This window comes from Tripterygium wilfordii, chromosome 6 (assembly GCF_013401445.1).
Source record: "Tripterygium wilfordii isolate XIE 37 chromosome 6, ASM1340144v1, whole genome shotgun sequence".
Lineage (NCBI taxonomy): Eukaryota > Viridiplantae > Streptophyta > Magnoliopsida > Celastrales > Celastraceae > Tripterygium > Tripterygium wilfordii.
Genome location: NC_052237.1, coordinates 11,361,255 through 11,382,025, shown reverse-complemented (window position 1 = coordinate 11,382,025; position 20,771 = coordinate 11,361,255). Strand labels below are relative to the sequence as shown.

The 20,771-nt window shown below is 35.5% G+C and overlaps 1 protein-coding gene across 1 annotated transcript; it reads left to right on the top strand.

The window, feature by feature from the left end:
* Nucleotides 1-16,606: 16,606 nt before the first annotated feature.
* On the top strand, nucleotides 16,607-20,641 carry LOC119999899 (protein TIC 22, chloroplastic). Its single transcript, XM_038847701.1, has 8 exons — nucleotides 16,607-17,034; nucleotides 17,127-17,189; nucleotides 17,558-17,632; nucleotides 18,451-18,501; nucleotides 19,216-19,275; nucleotides 19,391-19,462; nucleotides 20,063-20,098; nucleotides 20,181-20,641. The coding sequence occupies exons 1-8, from the start codon at nucleotides 16,648-16,650 to the stop codon at nucleotides 20,271-20,273; spliced, it is 837 nt and encodes a 278-aa protein (XP_038703629.1). The 5' UTR covers nucleotides 16,607-16,647; the 3' UTR covers nucleotides 20,274-20,641.
* Nucleotides 20,642-20,771: the final 130 nt, after the last annotated feature.

The window sequence follows — 20,771 nt, the reverse complement described above, 5'->3', positions numbered from 1 at the left end:
TTTTGACGAGAAACTAAGATCTTATTTATAAGAGTTATGGTTGTATTTTTTTTAAAAAAAATTCTCAGTATGCAATGTTTGTTGTATAGATTGAAAAATATTTTTAAAAAATTACTATTACTGGTTATTGAACTTAATCACTTAAGTAAGATATCTTAAGCCTTAACTTCCAAAATAACATGATTTTTATTACTCTTATTCCCTTCAGTATATATACTTTTTTTTTGTGCCGCTTGGCTGGTTGAACGTTATACCGCATACCAATCGCCTAACCAGTATGATTCCGATAACGATATTTGAAACACTGTTTTATTCTTTCATGGAACATGAATTCTAAAACACATAACCATTTGCGTGATAACCTAATTGGTGAATCTCTCTGTGGTCAAATCGTATAGACTCAGGAGGTCTTAAGTTTGATTGTCACTGGGAGGAATACCCTTATTGTCATGCACCGGGTTTTCGTCTAACTTATCCTATAAAGAGCAAACTTGTATGTTGTTATTGGTTTAAAAAAAAAAAAAAGAGTTCTAAAAACATATGAAATGAAGAAAAGCTGCAACAACTTATTGTGGATTACAATGAAAATTATCTTAATTGGAAACACAAGACAAAACACAAACTGTAATCTCTTGATAAATTATTAATTTATTATATAGTAATCATATGTGTTTAAAACACAAGTAGTACACTTCCTTTGTGGTACGCACACGCACACGCACACGCACACGCACACGCATAAATATTGATGCAAGTCAATCAATCAATTATCTACTTAGACGCGCGAGTCAAGTCCTTGATGTTGTATTCAAGACTGAAGGCGTCGTCAATCTCCCGAATCCAGATGCTTCCGTCTCCGTAGGTAATTTCTGGGAGGCTTTTTGTCTGATTTGTCTATCTTTGTCGATGATGATGTCGAGATCGTTGAACCTTGTTTTCCGTTGGTTCACGCCTACATAGGCCTGTGCACAATTCGGTTTTAACCGATTAATCAAATCAGATCGATCGATCATTAACCGAATTTACCGGTTAATGTTAACAAATCAGACGGTTCGGTTAAAGATTTGTGAGTGTTTCGGTTTTCGGTTAACGATTCGGTGAACATAAAAAATTAACCAAATTAACCGAACCGAACCGAACCGAAAATATAGCATATTATATAAATATATAATATATATAATTATGTTATTAATTTTCCACATATTAATAATTTAATACTTGTATTCTTCTAAAAAAATCTATTAATACTTATATAAAAAATTCAAAATAAATATAATATCCATCAATTAATAAGTATTAATTCATGTTACCAAGTACTAACTTAGTAACTTACCATGTAATGTAACACCTTCAATATATTATATATTTATATTTATCAAGATTAAATATGATAATGAAATTAATAATATGACAAAACAAATACTATAAAAACCATTAAACCCTAAATTCTAAGGTTAAAGGTCCCAACAATATAAAACCTTAAACCTTTTGTTTTTTTTTAAAATGGGAACCCTAAACTCTATAAAACCTTATGAATGTAAACCCTAAACTCTATTAACTATATAACTATAGTCATATTATAAACTTAAACCCTAACTAATAAAACACTAAACCTGTAAAACTATACTCTAATAATATAAACCCTAAACTCTAACACTATAAAACATTAAACCTTTTTTTAAAAAAAATGGGAACCCTAGACCATATAAAACCTTGTGAATGTAAACCCTAAACCCTATTAACTATATAACTATAGTCATGTTATAAACCTAAACCCTAACCGATAAAACACTAAACCTATAAAATTATACTCTAATAATATAAACCCTAAACTCTAACACTATAAAACCTTAAACCTTTTGTTTTTTTTAAAATGGGAACCCTAAACCCTATAAAACCTTATGAATGTAAACCCTATTAACTATATAACTATAGTCATGTTATAAACTTAAACCTTAACCAATAAAACACTAAACCTATAAAATTATACTCTAATAATATAAACCCTAGACTCTTAACACTATAAAAGCTTAAACCTTTTGTTTTTTTTTAAATGGGACCCTAAACCCTACAAAACCTTATGAATGTAAACCCTAAACCCTATTAACTATAATATAGTTATAAATTTAAACCCTAAAATTATAAATCCTAAACTCTTAACATTATAAATCATATTATATGCTAAATTAGTAACATGACTTTGGCTCAAAATATTTGGAATTAACCGAACTGATCGAAATCCAAACCGAAATTTTAGGTTAACCGAACCGATGGTTAACCCTCTAAAAAATATTGGTTCGGTTAAATGGATGAAATTAACCGAAAAAATTTGGTTAGGTTAAAAACATGTCAATAACCGAACCGACCGACCGATGCACACCCCTACGCCTACAGACTTGTTTTCCGTTGGTAATTTCTTCACCTTTTCTTTGCTGATCTGTCCATCTTTGTCTGAAAAACTTGACCTGTTAGGTTCTTCACTCTCCCGGCGAGAATAGGACTTAGACGCCGGAGTCAAGTTCTCGATTTTGTGTCCCAATCCGAAGGCGTATTTGACAAGGTCGTCCATCTCAGAAATACTGATTATTCCGTCTCCGTCGGCGTCTGCATGTTGAAGTGCTCGTTGAGCTCTCCAGTTTGGAAACATTGCCCCTAATTTTCGGAAGGCTTTCTTCAACTCTTCTTTGCCCATCTGTCCATCCTTGTTGGCGTGCTCTGTGAAGATTTTTCTCAGCTGTTCTGTTAGTACAGACTCGTTTTCCATACCAACAAAAGGCATTTCTTTATTTGGTTAGCTAGAGACCAAAGTGAGGTGAGGTGAGGTGAGGTGAGGTGAGGAGGGGTGCGACAAATACAACAAGGATTGGGTTATATATAGAAGATTTTGGCATGTCTTGTCATAATTTGAAGAATGGATAGAAGATAAAAGGTTGGCCCAATAACACTTGAGGTATTGTCTCAAATCGGGTCAAAGCTGCCTATGTGAATTTTGTCTTTAAAAGGACCCTCAAGTGTTTGGGGGTTGGACACTACTTATAAGTTGAATAGAACTCCTACATTTTTTTAAAGTGGGATTCCTAATACTGTCCCGCACTTGTAGGCTCATATGAGGCCCAATAAATGGATTAGACGGGTTAGGGTCCATCATGTGGTACCCCTCAATCCCTCACCTTGTGGGTGGTGCATATTCGAAAGGCCCACATGTGACCCAAACGTCATCGGGTGGAGGTCCTGAGGATCTAGCAAATGTTTCGATACCCTATTATAATTTGAAGAATGGGTAGAAAAGAGAGGTAGACCCAACAACACTTGAGGTATTGTCTCACATTGGGCCAAAGACCCATGTGAGTTTTGTTCTTAAAAGTGCCCTCAAGTGTTTGAGGGTTGGACACCATTTATAAGTTGAATGGAACTCTCACATTTTTCCAATGTGAGATTCCTAACATGTCTTTTCCTTCATTCTTTTTTTTTTGATAAAGAGGACGGTACCTCAAGATTTTATTAAAACCCTCACTAATGGCGGAGGAATACTGTGGTTACAGACAAAAAGACCTTAAAGGAAAAACAAAAACAAAAAACAACAACAAATCTTAAACTAAAAGACAACTTCCAAAAAGGATGCAAAGACCGAGAAAAAAAAGAGCATATCTCAAAACCAAGCAACGAACTCTAAACTTGATTAACCCTTAATTTAGCTAGCTCATCCGCAACCATCATTGAGTCCCTCTGGAGTACTCTACACAAAAACAACTTCAAACTATTTCTGGAAACCAAGCCACAAGATAGTCTCTTCTTTCAATTCCTTTCTTTGCCAGGTAGTCAGCCACATGATTGGCTTCCCTCCAAATATAATTAAAAGTGACTGGGGGTAGAACTTGCAGATAGTTGTTAATATTATTGAAATCCTGGTCAAGCTTCCAAGGATTGCTAGAGTCGTTCTTAAGCCAAGAAATAGAATTTAGAGAGTCTGATTCTATGATTATATTACCCCTTTCTGCTACTTCATATTCAGCAGACAATTCCAAAGCTTTTCTAATAACTTTAATTTCAGCTCTATTTGCATCCTGAGATTCCACATAGCCTGAAAAAATGCAAATGAATTTTCCCTGGCTATCCCTTAAGACACCACCAACACCTGCTTTGTTCCCTTGAAAGGATCCATCAGTATTCCATTTAAGAAATCCAAGAGGAGGGGGAATCCAGAAAACATTAGCTCTGACAGCTTTGCACAAATTTGATTTGAACTTCAACCCATCACTGGAAGTCATAATTTCTAAGCCACTATAAGGGAGGGGGATGTTGATAGCTTTAAGCCATAAGCCATACCTGATGAAAATTAGATAGAATATATTCTCCCAATCCAAATGACTATCCTCAAAACCACCTTGTTTCTCTCTGTCCCTAGGGTCCAAGTAGTGGTAGCAAACATCAAATACCACACTTTCTTCGTATCTTTACCAGAGGCAAACGACAACCATTCTTCAAATAAATTAGAAACTGATCTTGGAGCGCACCAATCCATACCTCACCAATTCATTATTCTATACCATATTGAATTTGCTCCATTGCAGTGCAAGAGGAGATGATCAATTGTCTCTGAATGAGAGTTGCAAATTGGGCATAAATTATCATCCACAATGCCTAGTCTGTGAAGCCTATCTCTTGTATTGACTCTGTCATTCAGAACTAACCAATTGAAAAAATCCACCTTTGGAGGAGCCAAACCACTCCAAACTTTAGAATAATTAATTTCATGAACAGAACTTCCATATGAATCTGCAGCACAAGTCAAGGATTTAACTTAGAAATTTCCATCTACTGCAAATCTCCAAATAATTTTGTCCTTTTTGAAAGGGCAGATAACAACATGCTCAATGATACCCATAAGATCTTTAACCTGCTCTTCCTCCCACTGAAACAGATTCCTCCTCCAAACCAACCTCCATTTCCAACTTTGACCATCCCACACACCAAATTGCTCTACAGATTGACTTTGAGACCCTGAAATGCTAAATAGTCTTGGTAAACGATCTTTGAGAGGAATATTACCCACCCAGAGATCTTCCCAAAAATTAACTTTTTCTCCATTGCCCACACTAAAAGCCAGACCTTCTTTAATAGCCATTTCAATCCCTCCCTCAGAAGCCCCCAAGAGACTCTGAATATTCTTCCAATTTTTAGATATTGTGATGGAAGCAGAAGGATCTAAAATCACATCAGGTAGGTTATATTTATCTTGTAGCATTCTCTTCCACTCCCATTTTTCACTATCCTTGGCTGCATTATATCTCCAAATCCATTTAAAAAGTAAAGCTTTATTCTTCTCTATGATGGACCCTACCCCAGCACCTCCCTTATTCTTTGGCTTTATAACTTGATTCCAGCTTATGTTGTGAAGTTTCTTTTGAGTCTCAGAATCTCCCCATAGAAATCTACTTTGCAACCTCTCAATCTTCCTGGCTACACCTTTAGGCATTTTAAAAAGAGACATGTAGTATGTTGGCAAGCTACAGAGCACAGACTTAATTAAGGTCAATCTTCCTCCCGAAGATAACTGCTTTGCCTTCCACATAGCCAACCTTGTTTCAACTTTTTTAACAACGGGATCCCACATTCTATTCCTCTTCATATTTCCACCTAAGGGCATGCCAAGATAATTCATAGGTAGAAAATTAGCCTTGCACTTCATCATCATTGCTATATTCTTAACTGTGTCCTCATCAACCCCAACACCTACCAGAGAAGACTTGTGAAAATTCACCTTGAGACCAGCTAAAAGTTCAATATCTGAATTATCTGATATCATTGTTATCCTAGCTGTTGAAATGTATATATTTTATGTGCATCACGTGGGATATGTAAAGCCTACGAATTCACTTGAATTATGCGTCCAGCTCAACGACTAGGATAATTGAGACACCAACCGCTGAGATCTATCATTTTCGTTCTTTTATTCCCAACTTCTATTGTTGTACATGATTTTTGCATATGGGCTTGCCTCGTTGTAGGTCCAGTTATATATGTGCTTGCAAGAAGCTTATTTTTCAATTTAACGCAACGAAGAAAGCTAGCATCTTTAAAGTGGACTGGAGGCCCAAACACCCAACGAAATCTCTTTTATTCGACAATCTTATTGAGATTCCACGGGGGCTCGGGGATAAATACTTTCAGACGTGGCATTAAATTTGATTATGTACATTAATATCTTATGACTTTTTAAGATATTTGAAAAGATTCTCTCAAAAAAAAAAAAGATATTTGAAAAGAGGTCGAGAACAATTCAAGTGATCGAAATTTATTTTGATCAGAGAGAGATCCATGATTTTCGGTCTAAAAAAAAGAAAAATCTTTTAGTTTGAGTATTATTTACACTGATTTATTCTTCCACGAAACACGAACTCTAAAACACATTACAACTTGGTTGATAGTCTATTTGGTGAAATATTTATTTAGGGTCAAATTGCATGAACTCAGAAGATTTTGAGTTCGATTCTCACTGGGAGTAACACTCTTGCATGTAGCCATGCGCCGAAGTTTAGCCCAACTTATCTTATCGTCAATGGAAAAGCTTGTGCGCGTACATCTAGCAACCCGAGTTTACTCCTATATCGAATTTAGAAAGGGCAAACTTGTATGTCGTTCTTGGTTTTGAAAACAGAAAGTTCTAAAACACTTGAAATGAAGAAAAGCTGCAACAACTAATTGTGGATTAGAATGAAAATTAGCTTAATTATTGGAAACACAAGACAAAATACAAACCATAATATCTTTATCAATTATTATAAAGGATAGAGTGATCATATGTGTTGAGAACACAGAAACACAAGTAGTACACTTCCTTTGTGGTACATACATGCATATATATACACACACACACACACACGCACACACATATATATATATATAAGTCGATCAATCAATTATCTACTTAGAGGCGGGAGTCAAGTGCTTGGTGGTGTATTCAAGACTGAAGGCGTATTTGACAAGGTTGTTGATCTCACCCATACTGATTCTTCCGTCTCCGTTGGCGTCTGCATGTTGAAGTGCTCGGTTAACTCTCCATTCTGGATACCATGCCCCTAATTTCTGGAAGGCTTTCTTCAACTCTTCTTTGCTGATCTCTCCATCTTTGTCGACGTCGTGATCATTGAAGATTGTTTTCAGCTGACCTTCTGTTAGGATCACATCTACAGACTTGTTTCTCGTCTCATAAAAAGGCATCTCTTAGTTAGAGATCAAGTATTTGAGCTAGAGACCAAAGTGAGGTGAGGTGAGGTGAGGAGGTGTGCGATTAGTATACAACAAGGATTGGGTTATATATAGAAGCTTTTGGCCTGTGTCTTGTCCTTCAATCTTTCATCAGTAGTGATACGGATCCCATCGTCTAGTATCTAAGTTATCCCAACAACTGTTGTTCTTCATTCTTTTATCAGTAATGTTTTCTAAAGGGATTAATGAGGAGGACCTATTCTTGTGATAGACACTTGGCATATAAAATAATTATTCTGCTAATATTAAGATTAAACTAGTTAATCATGATTCATGAGCATATATATATAACTTAAGTATTAATCAAGATAAGAGAATAAATGGGTAGATTTTTTTTAAAAAAAAAGCACCTTATCTAGAATATTTTGACTAGTGCTCAATAATTAAAGAGATCTAGGACTAGATATATACATGCGTAACACAACGGTACCACATATGAACCAAGAATCTATCTATATATAGACAATATATACAATGACAAATTTGTAGGGAATACAAGTAGTAGATTATACCTATGGAATAAAATATATAGCTAGTAGCTGGGGATGTTCACGTAAAATATTTAAGATTCATTTGGTTTGTTTTTCATTTTTCGTTTGATTTGGTTTGTTTTCTGTTTTCTGTTCACAAAAATAAAGGAGTTGCGTCAAAGCGTTGAAATGCATTACGTACATAACGTCATCCAAATGATGCAATCGGCTTGCTCTTCAAATTAACTTAACCAAGAAAACTAGAATCTCTAAAGTGGAACCAGAGAAGAGACCCATGATTTTTCCATCTTAAAAAAGAAAAATCTTTTAGATTGAGTATTATTTACGGTTCTGTCTGAATCAAGTTCAAAGCAATTTGTGAATTAAAAATCAAAATCTAAGAACAAAGAATATCAGATAATTTGATTGATCCTTGTTTAAAGAATTAAAAATGGACAATTGCAGCATTTCAGGTAGCAAAAGCATGGTCAAAATACCTGCAACCAACTTAATTCATTAGTGAAAGTTTGGAATCCACTCTAATCATTAATTATTTTGCATCATTTTTCTGTAATTTTCATTATCATGCACAAGCACATATCTTGATTCACTTGTCTGACTGTATATTTAGTAGTTTTATCCAGGTGGTTTTCTTTGGTTTAAGGCCTTAAGCAAGCCCTATCAAGAATCTAACCTTCAGAAGGAATAAATTTGATGCTACCAACAATTACTCTTTAATGATACGTGACACCACATTACCAAGATGACGAACCGAGGTGACAAGCCAAGGTCCTCAGGTGATAAACCAAGGTGACAAGACGAGGTGATGAGTCAAGGTGACGAACATGGTACTACTGAGGTGCCGACACCTTCCCTCCGAGATGTCAATCAAGGCACAACCGAGGTGTCGGGCTAAGCAATGGTACCCAAAAAGCTGCCAAATGGTGCACCTGAAGCAAGGTGACTGAGGATGCCACCTCGAGTCAACCAAGCAAACTCACCATGAAAACCTCTAGTGATCGTGTCGTCAAGTGGCTATAAGAGTAAGTTGGATCAAAGTCCAGCTTATGGCAACATTATGCCTAAACTCAAGTCATCAGATCTACGCACAAATATGTTTCCTACTCAACAATATGATAAGTTGGGTCAAAGCGTAACACGTGGTCACGAGAGTATTGCTCTCGATGAGAATATAACTCAAGAACTTTCGAGATGATATGGTTTCACCACAAACTGCATAAATATCGAGTACATAAATAAGCTTGTACTGCAATTGGAATAGTTGTAGTATCAATATCACCATAGGGGTTCCTTAGAATAAAATAATCTTGGACTGCAATTAGAGCATACTGTGTCCCCTTATGGCTTTATTCAATCGACATCTAATTGGATTAATGTGGGGTCTTGTTTATTCCAGTGTTTTAAATATGGATTGAACCGAATACCGGCCTATCAGTTGGTACGATTACATATAAAAATCGGGGTTGTGTTGTGCCAGTCAAATACTGATTGAACGGATATTAAACAGGTCTAAATATTGGTTTCACACCGATTTTGATACGAAAATTTATGTTTTAGTTTATAAATAAATTTTAAAAAATTAACTAATACTCGAGGTATTTAAAATTAGTCCCCAAAGTGGATTTTTTAATAATGACTTTGATGAGAAACTAAGACTTTATTAATTATAAGCTCATGGTTGAAATTTTTTAAAAAAAATTTTCGATGTATTTTATTTGTTGCATGGGTGAAAAATATGTTAAAAATACTATTAGTGATAATTGAACTTGAGCACTTAAGTAAGATATCTTAAGCCTTAACTTCCGAAACAACATGATTTTTATTATTCTTATTCCCTTTAGTATATAGACATATATTTTCTTGCCACTTGGCTTGTTGAATGTTATATCGCATACCAGTTGCCTGATCGATATGATTCCGGTAACTATATTTAAAACACTGATGTATTCTTCCACTAAACACGAACTCTAAAATGCTTAACCGCTTGGGTGATAGCCTATTTGATGAATCTATCTGAGGCCAAACCGTATGGACTTAGAAGATTTTGAGTTCAATTCCCATTGGAAGTAACACTTTTGTAGCCACGTACTGGGTTTTAGCTCAACTTATCCTATCGTCAGGGGAAAAGCTTGTATGCGCGGATCTAATGACCCAAGTTTAGTCTTATATCGAATTTACAAAGGGCAAACTTATATGTCCTTCTCGGTTTTGAAAAAAAAAAGGTTCTAAAACACATGAAATGAAGAAAAAACTGCAACAACTAATTGTGGATTAGAATGAAAATTAGCTTAATTGGAAACACAAGACAAAACACAAACTATAATATATCTTAATCAAATATTATAAAGGATAGAGTGATCATGTGTTGAGAACACAGAAACACAAGTAGTACACTTCCCTAGTGGTACATGCATGCATATATATATATATATACACAACTAATTGTGGATTAGAATGAAAATTAGCTTAATTGGAAACACAAGACAAAACACAAACTATAATATATCTTAATCAAATATTATAAAAGGATAGAGTAATCATGTGTTGAGAACACAGAAACACAAGTAGTACACTTACCTAGTGGTACATGCATGCATATATATATATATATATATAAGTCGATCAATCAATTATCTACTTAGACTTAGACGCGGGAGTCAAGTGATTGGTGGTGTATTCAAGACGGAAGGCGTATTTGACAAGGTTGTTGATCTCATCCATACTGATTCTTCCGTCTCCGTTGGCGTCTGCATATTGAAGTGCTCCGCGAACTCTCCATTCTGGAAACCATGCCCCTAATTTCTGGAAGGCTTTCTTCAACTCTTCTTTGCTGATCTCTCCATCTTTGTCGATGTCGTGATCTCTGAAGATTGTTGTCAGCTGAGCTTCTGTTAGGATCACGTCTACAGACTTGTTTTTCGTCTCATAAAAAGGCATCTCTTAGTCAGAGATCAAGTATTTGGTTAGCTAGAGACCAAAGTGGGGTGAGGTGAGGAGGTGTGCGACAAGTATGCAAGAAGGATTGAGTTATATATAGAATAGTTTGGCTTGTCTTGTTCTTCATTCTTTTATCAGTTAGTGATAAGCATATATAACTTTACAAAAATGTTAGGAATCCCAGTAAAAAGTATTCCAGTTATCCATGTAGTGGATCTTATCCCTTAATTGATGTAAGTGTAGGGGCCATAAAACCTGGTGATTGAATCAGAGAATGACACATCCATTATTGGAATGATTAAAATGTTTTTTGCTGGGATCCCTATCACTTCTGATAACTTAAGTATTAATCAAGATAAGAGAATAAATGGGTAGATTTTTTTTAAAAAAAACACCTTATCTAGAATATTTTGACTAGTGTTCAATAATTAAAGAGATCTAGGACCAGATATATATATATATACATGTGTAACACAATAGTACCACATATCTACTAAGAATCTAGGGTGGATTCAAAATCAAACCAGACTTCAGATGAGGATGAATCCTCATAGTGCAACAACATCAACCATCTTAATGACGAGTTCAAATCACATCTCATCTCAACATACAGATGTAACAATTAGGGATATGAAAATCCCAACAGGTGACTCAGAGCATTTATAAAAGGAATGATGAAACTTAGATTGAGTTATGCACTACGAATTCGACATATAACACTTTGATTCATTATTGAGAAAGACGCTAGAAGTAGATTATACGTGTGGAATAAAGTAGCTAGCAGTTGGATGTTCATGCAAAATATTTAGAATCCGTTTGATTTGTTTTCTGTTTTTATTTCATTTTATTTTATTTTTAAAAAATAAAGATGGTGCGTCAAAGTGCTAAAATGCATTAGGTATGTCATGCAAATGATGCAAGAGGCTTATTATTCAATTTTACGCAACGAAGAAAGCTAGCATCTCTAAAGTTGACTGGAGGCCCAAACCCCCAACAAAATCTCTTTAATTCGATAATTTTATTGGGATTACACGTAGGCTAGGGGATAAATACTTTCAGATGGGGCATTAAATTTGCTTATGGACATCCCTCCGAAATGTCGATCAAGGCAGAACCGAGATGTTAGGCTAAGCAATGGTACCCAAAGAGTCGCTAGATGGTTCACCTGAAGCAAGGTGATTGAGGATGCCATCTCTGGTCAACCAACCAAGCTCACCACGAAACCCCAAGTGATCCTGTCATCACGTGGCCACAAGGACAAGTTATACCAAAGTTCATGCACGTGGCCACGCGCAAATAAGTTTTCTACACAACGATAGGGTAAGTTCAATCAAAGCGCAATACATGATCACAAAAGTATTGCTCCCAATGAGAATATAATTGTTTAAAACCTTTTGAATTCATATGGTTTGACCACAAGGAAATTCACCACCAGACTATCATCCAATTGTTTAGAATTACCATACAAATTGCATAGCCTTTTACTTTTTTAATATGAAAATTTCTTATTAACTAGTGCCACATGACGTGACGTATAAACTCTAAATGTTTCGATTTTTAAGTATTGTATGTAAATTCTCTCAATTGCTGAATAAACACATTGTGTTTAAGAAAGAAAAAAAAATGTGTTTTCTTATTGAACCACCACTTATTAGTAATTAGACACAAACTTTCAGTTTTTTTTTTTAAATAATGAGGTAACACGTTTGTTTGATCCTGCATAAATATCGAGTACTTGAATAATCTTGGACTGCAATTGGCATAGTTGTAGTATCAATATCTCAATATGGGTTCCTTGGAATTAAATAATCTTGGACTGCAATTAGAGCGTATTGTCTCCCTTTATTCTAAGAACAGGGTCTGTACATATATATATATATATATATATATATATATATATATATATATATATATATATGCTTTTCGAATCTTGAATAGATAGGCACTTCTTAATTTTTTTTTTCTTTTTACATATACATCTTCGTTTAGAATGACAAATAAACCCTTGACTAAAAATTAAAAAATTAATATATATTTACATATTGAATTTGAAAAATACTAAGCTTACATTAAAAATCTCCTAAGAAAAAAAAGTAGAGTTTATACGCGAAGAAACTCTACCTAATATTTTACAAGTCCATGGCATTTTGAATAGTGCTCAACCAACAAATCCTCTTGCTGACAATCATTGTCAATCAAATCGCTTGTCCTTTAATTCACAGCATATGGACTCAGAAAACCAGTTTCAGGAACATCAGCAAGATTTGAGAACATTTGGTACGTTCTTCAAGAAACTTTTTTGAAGCTGCAGAAGATACCATCGAAGGAAAAGCTAAGACGTGGGAGAGGAATGCCCGGAAGCTCATGCTTGATTTGGAGATAATGAAGGAAGAATACTCTGATCAATACAAAAAAACAGTACGTCAAATCTGAGTATGGAGCTTTCAGCAGCTTGTGCAGAACGTGACCGGTTGCAAAAGGAAGTTGCACTGCCGAAGCTATAGTTAGAGAAGTCAATGGTAAATCCATCTTCATCAGAGGATCCACTGTTTCAAGATGAAGGTGTAAACTTAACGACTTCCTATCTATCTGATATTTTCCAAGTCAAGGGCATTTTGGTCTATTCATTAATTTTTGGGTGTAAATTTATAAAATTTTAGTGAAAGTTTGTAAGGTTGGAGTAAGCAGTGTAAGCTTAGTAGTTTGATGGTGTACAAATAAAATTTTTCATTTTTTAATTTATAGATAAATAAAAATAAACGTTTAACTAACACCCGAGGTACTCAAAATGAGTCCTCAAGTAGATTTTTTAATAATGGCTTTGACGAGAAACTAAGACTTTATTTATAAGAGTTAAGGTTGTACATCGATTTTTGTTTTATGGGTTGAAAAAATATGTAAAAAAAAAATACTATTAGTGATAATTGAACTTGAGCACTTGTAAGGTATCTTAGGCCTTAACTTCCAAAACAACATATTATTCACTTCAGTACATATATTATTTATTTTTGTGCTACTTGGCTGGTTGAACGTTATATCGCATATCAGTCGCCTGATCGATATGATTCTAGTAACGATATTTAAACAACTACTTTATTCTTCCATGGAACATGAACTCTAAAACACATAATCGGTTGGATGTGATAGTCTAGTTGGTGAATCTATTTAGGGCCAAATTGTATGGACTCAGAAAGTCTTGAGTTCGATTCCCACTGGGAGTAATGTCCTTGTTGCCATGCACTGGATTTTTGTAAAACTTACCCTATTGTCAAAGGAAAAACCTTGTACACGTAGGCCAGGTGTCCCGAGTTTAGTTCTATATTGAATTTACAAAGGGCTTGTCGTTCTCGAGTTTTTTTTTTTTAAAAAAAAAGAGTTCTAAAACACATGGAATGAAGAAAAGCTGCAACAACTAATTGTGGATTAGAAATGAAAATTAGCTTATATTGGAAACGTTCTATATCGAATTTACAAAGGGCTTGTCGTTCTCAGGTTTTTTTTTTTTTTAAAAAAAAAGGAGTTCTAAAACACATGAAATGAAGAAAAGCTGCAACAACTAATTGTGGATTAGAAATGAAAATTAGCTTATATTGGAAACACAAGACAAAACACAAACTATAATCTCTTGATCAATTATTGTAAAGGGTAGAGTGATCTTGTGTTGAGAACACAGAAACACAATTAGTACACTTCCTTTGTGGTACATGCATGCATATAATATATATAAACACACATCCATATATATATATATATATAGACACACACACATATTGATTAATTGATGTAAGTCGATCAATCAATTGTTTACTTAATTAGACGGCGGAGTCAAGTTCTGATTTTGTATCCCAATCGGACGGCGTATTTGACAAGGTCGTCCATCTCAGAACTACTGATTATTCCGTCTCCGTTGGCGTCTGCATGGTGAAGTGCTCTGTTAACTCTCCAGTCTGGCCACCATGCCCTTAATTTCTCGAAGGCTTTCTTCAACTCTTCTTTGCTGAGCAGTCCATCTTTGTTGATGTCGTGCTCTTCGAAGATTGTTTTCAGCTGACCTTGAGTTAGGTTCACGCTTGCAGACTTACTGTTTTCCTTATCAAATATATGCATCTCTTAGTTAGAGATCAAGTATTTGGGTAGCTAGAGACCAAAGTGAGGTGAGGTGAGGAGGATGTGTGAGACAAGTATACACCAAGGATTGGTTTATATAGAGAAGATTCTGGCCTGTCTTGTGCTTCAATATTCTTTTATCAGTTATAACACGAATCCCAACATCTGGTATCCTAATTATCCCAACTACTGAATTATATTTATAGGATTTTATGTGCATCACGTGAAACATGTGAAGTCTAAGAATTCATTTGAATTCTATGCTTTCAATTTAACTACTGAGATAACTGATATACCAACTAGGTGATCTATCATTTTTGTTCTTTTATTCCCAACTTGCATGATTTTTGCTTTTGAGCTTGCCTTATTGTAGGTCCAGTTATCTATGAGCTTGCATGAGGAAAACAGAAGTACAAAACCTTTATAAATGTAGAGAGCCAGCCAACCCTACAGAACTTTTATCCACAACTATACTAGCTAGGTGCTAGGTAATTGATTAATGTTTTTTCTAAAGTGATTAATGAGGGGGACCTACTCTTGTGATACACTTGACATATAAAATAATTATTCTGCTAATATTAATATTAAACTAGTTAATCATGATTGATGAGCATATAGAACTTAAGTATTAAGCAAGATAAGAGAATAAATGGGTAGATCTTTTTTTTAAAAAAAGCACCTTATCTAGAATATTTTGACTAGTGTTCAATAATTAAAGAGATCTAGGACTAGATATATACATGTGCAACACAACCGTACCACATATGAACCAAGAATCTATCTATAGACAATATATATGATGATAAATTTGTAGGGAATACAAGTAGTAGATTATACCTATGGAATAAAATAGCTAGTAGCTGGATGTTCATGTAAAATATTCAAGATTCGTTTGGTTTATTTTTTGTTTTCTGTTTTCTGTTCACAAAAATAAAGGAGTTGCGTCAAAGTGCTAAGATGCATTACGTACGTAACGTCATCCAAATGATGCAATCGGCTTGCTCTTCAAATTAATTAACCAAGAAAACTAGAATCTCTAAAGTGGACTGGAGGTCGATCCAAAGTTTTCAAAATTTATTTAACCAGAGAAGAGACCCATGATTATTCAGTCTTAAAAAGAAAAATCTTTTAGTTTGAGTATTATTTGCAGTTCTCTCTGAATCAAGTTCAAAGCAATTTTTGAATTAAAAATCAATCTAAGAATATAGAATATCAAATTCGATTGATACATGTTTAAAGAATTAAAAATGGACAATTGCAGTCTTCCTTCTTTTTTTTTTAATGAGAGAGGAAGATTCGAACCCTGATCATTAGAGTGATACACATCATTTTTATCGCTTCAATTAGTGGTTCGCGCTTTTTTAATGAGAGAGGAAGATTCGAACCCTGATCATTAGAGTGATACACATCATTTTTATCGCTTCAATTAGTGGTTCGCGCGTACAATTGTAGCATTTCAGGTAACAAAAGCATGGTCAAAATACCCTGCAACCAACTTAATTAATTACTGAAAGCTAGGAATCCATTCTAATCATTAATTAATTAATTAATTAGTATTTTGCATTATCTTCTGTAATTTCATTACAATGGCCTGGGTCAGATCAATATGGGCCTGAAACAATGCGGAGCTTAGCCTGATGGATAAGATCCAAGTCCAACAATGTTGTAAGCGTTTGGGCTAATACTAGTTGAGGCCTTTTACGTTTGGTCAACTAAATCTAATTGGACCGGGCCCATTAAACATTTCTTGTGCATTCCAACTACCCGACCACCTCAAAAATCCCCCGGCATTACATATATCGTGGTTGGCTCGTTTTGATTCATCGTCAACAGGATTTTGGTTATGGATTCCACTAAACCCTTAAACCCTCTCTTGTCCCTCTCGACTCTCATTCACCATCAATGTCTCCGACTCGGCGCAGGACTCACCGCTCGACTAGACGAGACCAGACGCCTCGCCGAGAGTCTTGCCACCAACTTCTCTGCGCCGGCCACCAGGCGCTTCCATTCGGCACCTCCATTTGCGTCTGTCTCGCAACCCAAGCACGCGGCCGCTGCTGCCGTCGCCAATATGAGCTCTGATCAGGTGGCCAGAACCCTCGTCGGCACTGCTGTCTACACGGTGAGCAATTCCAATAATGAGTTTGTGCTCATATCTGATTCCGATGGAGCTAAATCGATTGGCTTGCTGTGCTTTCGACTGGAGGATGCAGAAGCATTTCTAGCTCAAGTTAGTATTTACATATAATTGTTCTTTTAGGTATGATTACATCTTCCAATTTGATTTTTACGTGGATTTAAGTTGATATCCGGCGTTCTTAGGTTCGGCTAAGGAGAAGAGAGCTGAGAAGTCAGGCTAAAGTTGTGCCAATTACTCTTGATCAGGTGAGACGGTGTTAGCTTTATTATTGTTAAATTAAGTGTTTTCTCTTTATTTTGTTGAATTAAGTACTTTTTAGGGTATATATTGGTGAATGGATGTAGTTTTATGCTTGAGAAGTGATAGAAAATCATTGTTTCTTATTAAGAAACGGCATCTACAACGTGGGTGACTGATTGGCTACAATTGAAGTGAGCATTAATCTATTTTAGTTGTTAAAAATTGGGATGTTAGATGGTAAACCAAATTTTGATTAATTTCCACTCTGTGTAGCAACCAATTTTGTAGAGTTACTAATTTCCTTAAGAATCTGCGTATATATTTTCGTCATATCTGATATGATAATGTTGGATCCTTCCTTCACATCCATTAGGTATACATGCTGAAGGTCGAAGGAATTGCGTTCCGTTTTCTGCCCGATCCTCTCCAAATAAAGAATGCACTCGAGGTTAGTTCTTTGCATGAGTAGATTGTTAATTTTGAGTGAGAAAGATTGCCAAAGTTTTGAGACTGTATAATAAATTACTCATATCGGTAGCTGTGCGCTTATGCTGGAAACCTTGCATGTTTTTTTCTTAAAAGCAACACCAGGCTATTAAAATTGTTGCCACAAATGCAATTGGCCTTCATTACCTATTTCGCTTTGAAATTGTCACCATGTCATAAAACTTGGTTCTCTAGCTGTCCACTGAACTGCGTGAACTATTCCTATGTACACATCCTCATAAATGACATTTTCATAAGTCTGTGTGGAAGTATATTCTCTTAGAGGCTCTTTGGTTTTAGATTACATATGATTTAGCTTATCTTTTCGCATATGTCCATATCTTTGTATCTTTGAGGATCTCTGCTTAATATGTGTCCTTTGTTGCTTAATTCACATGGTCATTTACTATGAGAATATCATACTTCTTACCTCTCCTGATGGGTCTTAGACAATCACATTGTTCCAAAATCCTCTTTTGCTACTGAGAGTCATAGTTCTCTTCCATTTAGTTGACATGTATTCACCACATTCATAAATTGAAGGGAAAAAGTGGGTTGGATGATGGGGGGAGAGCTAAGCGAACCATGGTTTTCAGGTCTCTAGGTTCAACTTCTCATGTGGGGTTGGTGGGGGTTGTGACTTGTGATGGGATGGGCAGCTCAGCTACATTGCAGGAAGTAGAGTTACAGCATCGATTCATGCTGTGTCTAATCATGGAATGTTAAATATTTATCCTATTTTATATGCATATAACTAACAAGACTTATGCTGTTTATCAGCTGAAAGCTGCTGACATGAAGAGGGGATTCGATGGAGTTCCAGTATTTCAGGTATGTTGTTTCATTTACTCGTCAAACACCACCACAAGGGAAAGCCATACAGTGGAAGAAAAAACATGTACTCCTTGTAGAAAGAAACGTGTTCACTGAAGCTCCTATTTATCTATCATGCATTAAACACCTCTTAGGCTAATGCATCACATGGATAATTTATACTAGGCTGGACTATGAACATATTTGCAAGCGCATTGAACCAAGTATAGTTTATTAGGGCCACAATCTATTTCCAAGAATTTTTGGCCATATCAGTGTGATGACAGAAGCAGTAGGACCTAGTTTCTCATGGAATTTTGTTCCATCTAAAAAAAATCCATTGCTAGTTTACCTTACCAGCCTTAAGATCCATTTCTCTAGTGTTTTCTCCATCTTGTATTAGCCTTTTTTATAAAATCCATAATGTTTCTTCGCTTTAGATTGTGGATGGTTCAATTCAGACTAATAAGGAATAATATACAGTAACCTTTTCCAATTAACAAGTGTATCTTTCCGCTTTGCCTGACAAAATATTTTCCCTTACATTTATTTGGGAAAATCCTTTGCTGTAGGATGGTTGTCATCTCTTGGTGGTGGAGAGAGGGCAGCTCGGTGAATGTACTTTAATGCTTGTGTGCATGGCATTTGCTAATATATAGATGTCTATATCATTATCTATTATTCTGGATGAATTATACGTTTGAGTTGTCTAATTAAGATTGGTGTCTGCAGTCAGACCTCCTGGTTTTTAAGAAGAAGAACAAACGCTACTGCCCTGTTTATTTCCAAAAGGTATTTACAACACTCTGAGCTCGTTATGGACACTGTTGTTCTAATTGGGACATAAAAACTGCCAAGATAGTTAGGAGTACAACTGACTAGCTATTTTATGTTTCCTTCTTCGTAGGAAGATATTGAAAGAGAACTGTCAAGGGTTTCAAGGGCATCAAGAGGACCAGGTGCTTCTCAACATATTATGGTATATATCATTCAACCACTTTCCTTTTCTGTGTATAGCAAGTGTGTGGGTTCTACGTGAAGTGTCAAAAGATAAATCACAAATTTGGAGCAGTATAACCTCTCACAATTGTATGTTGGTCACTTGGTCATTTCTTGTTTCCAGTGAGGCTTTTATATGCTTATATGAATGTGCAATGCACATGCCGACACGCATTTTCATTTGATGTTTTGAGGCCAAAATGTATCTTTAGTTTTATGTTGCTTTCGTGTGAACAAATCAACAACTTAAAGTTATGCGGCAATATTTTTCATAGATTTAGAAAATTCTTTCGAAACCTTTCAAAATAATTTTGAGATTTTGGTGATGAGTCGTGGCAAAAATGGATTGAACTCGATAGCGAGGAATTGATGAACTAAAAGCTATGTTGAGATAATGCTTTAAACCTATAATTGAAGAAAATTCTGCTTTATGCTAAGTTATGTGGAGTGTGGACACAAATAGGTATGATCTGTAAGTAATGTATTCATGTATTTTTTGGGTACTTTTCTTGTATTTATATCATGCCCTTTTGTGGGTACATTTCTTCTACATCATTATTTTATTTATTTGTTTGATCAGGTCGGGAGTTTAGAAGATGTCTTGAAGAAAGTGGAGGTAATGGCCTGATTACTTGATTAGCTTTACATCATGTAAAAAAAATAATTTTGGATTTATTATGTTCTTTGTCTTGATACAGATGAGTGAGAAGAACTCTGGATGGGAAGATCTGATTTTTATTCCACCTGGTAAAAGCCACTCTCAACACATCCAGGAAGTTGTTAAAGTATGATGTGTTGGCAGACATTACCCCAAGTGACAATGAGAGGTTCAGAAGGCAGAGGACATATTTCATACTTTTGAGAGGCATAACAAGTAGGTCAGCTCATTGTTCCAACCAACTTCACTGCGCACTGCTTGCCATCTGTGGACTTCCAAGTTCCATGCCACCCTAGCCCCCACACTTTAGGTTGCTTACATCTCCTTGTTTGACCTTGTCACGAGATCTTATGGGGGAAAAATGTTATTCTTGCGGATATGATCTGCGACAACTTTATCATACAGAGAAGGGATGCCTTGTAATTTCGGATGGAAATGGTAATAATCTTCCAAGAAAAAGATAGGAACTCTCGGTCTATTGGACGCTGAATCTTAGGCGCACTTTATGTGTTATTTGGATTATTTGATTTAGTAATTGGGCTTGTAATCATGATCCACAACAAGCATCCATGTGGCAAACCCAAATTTAGTCATTGATCTACCGGCAACCCGCCACCGGTCTCAGCTAATG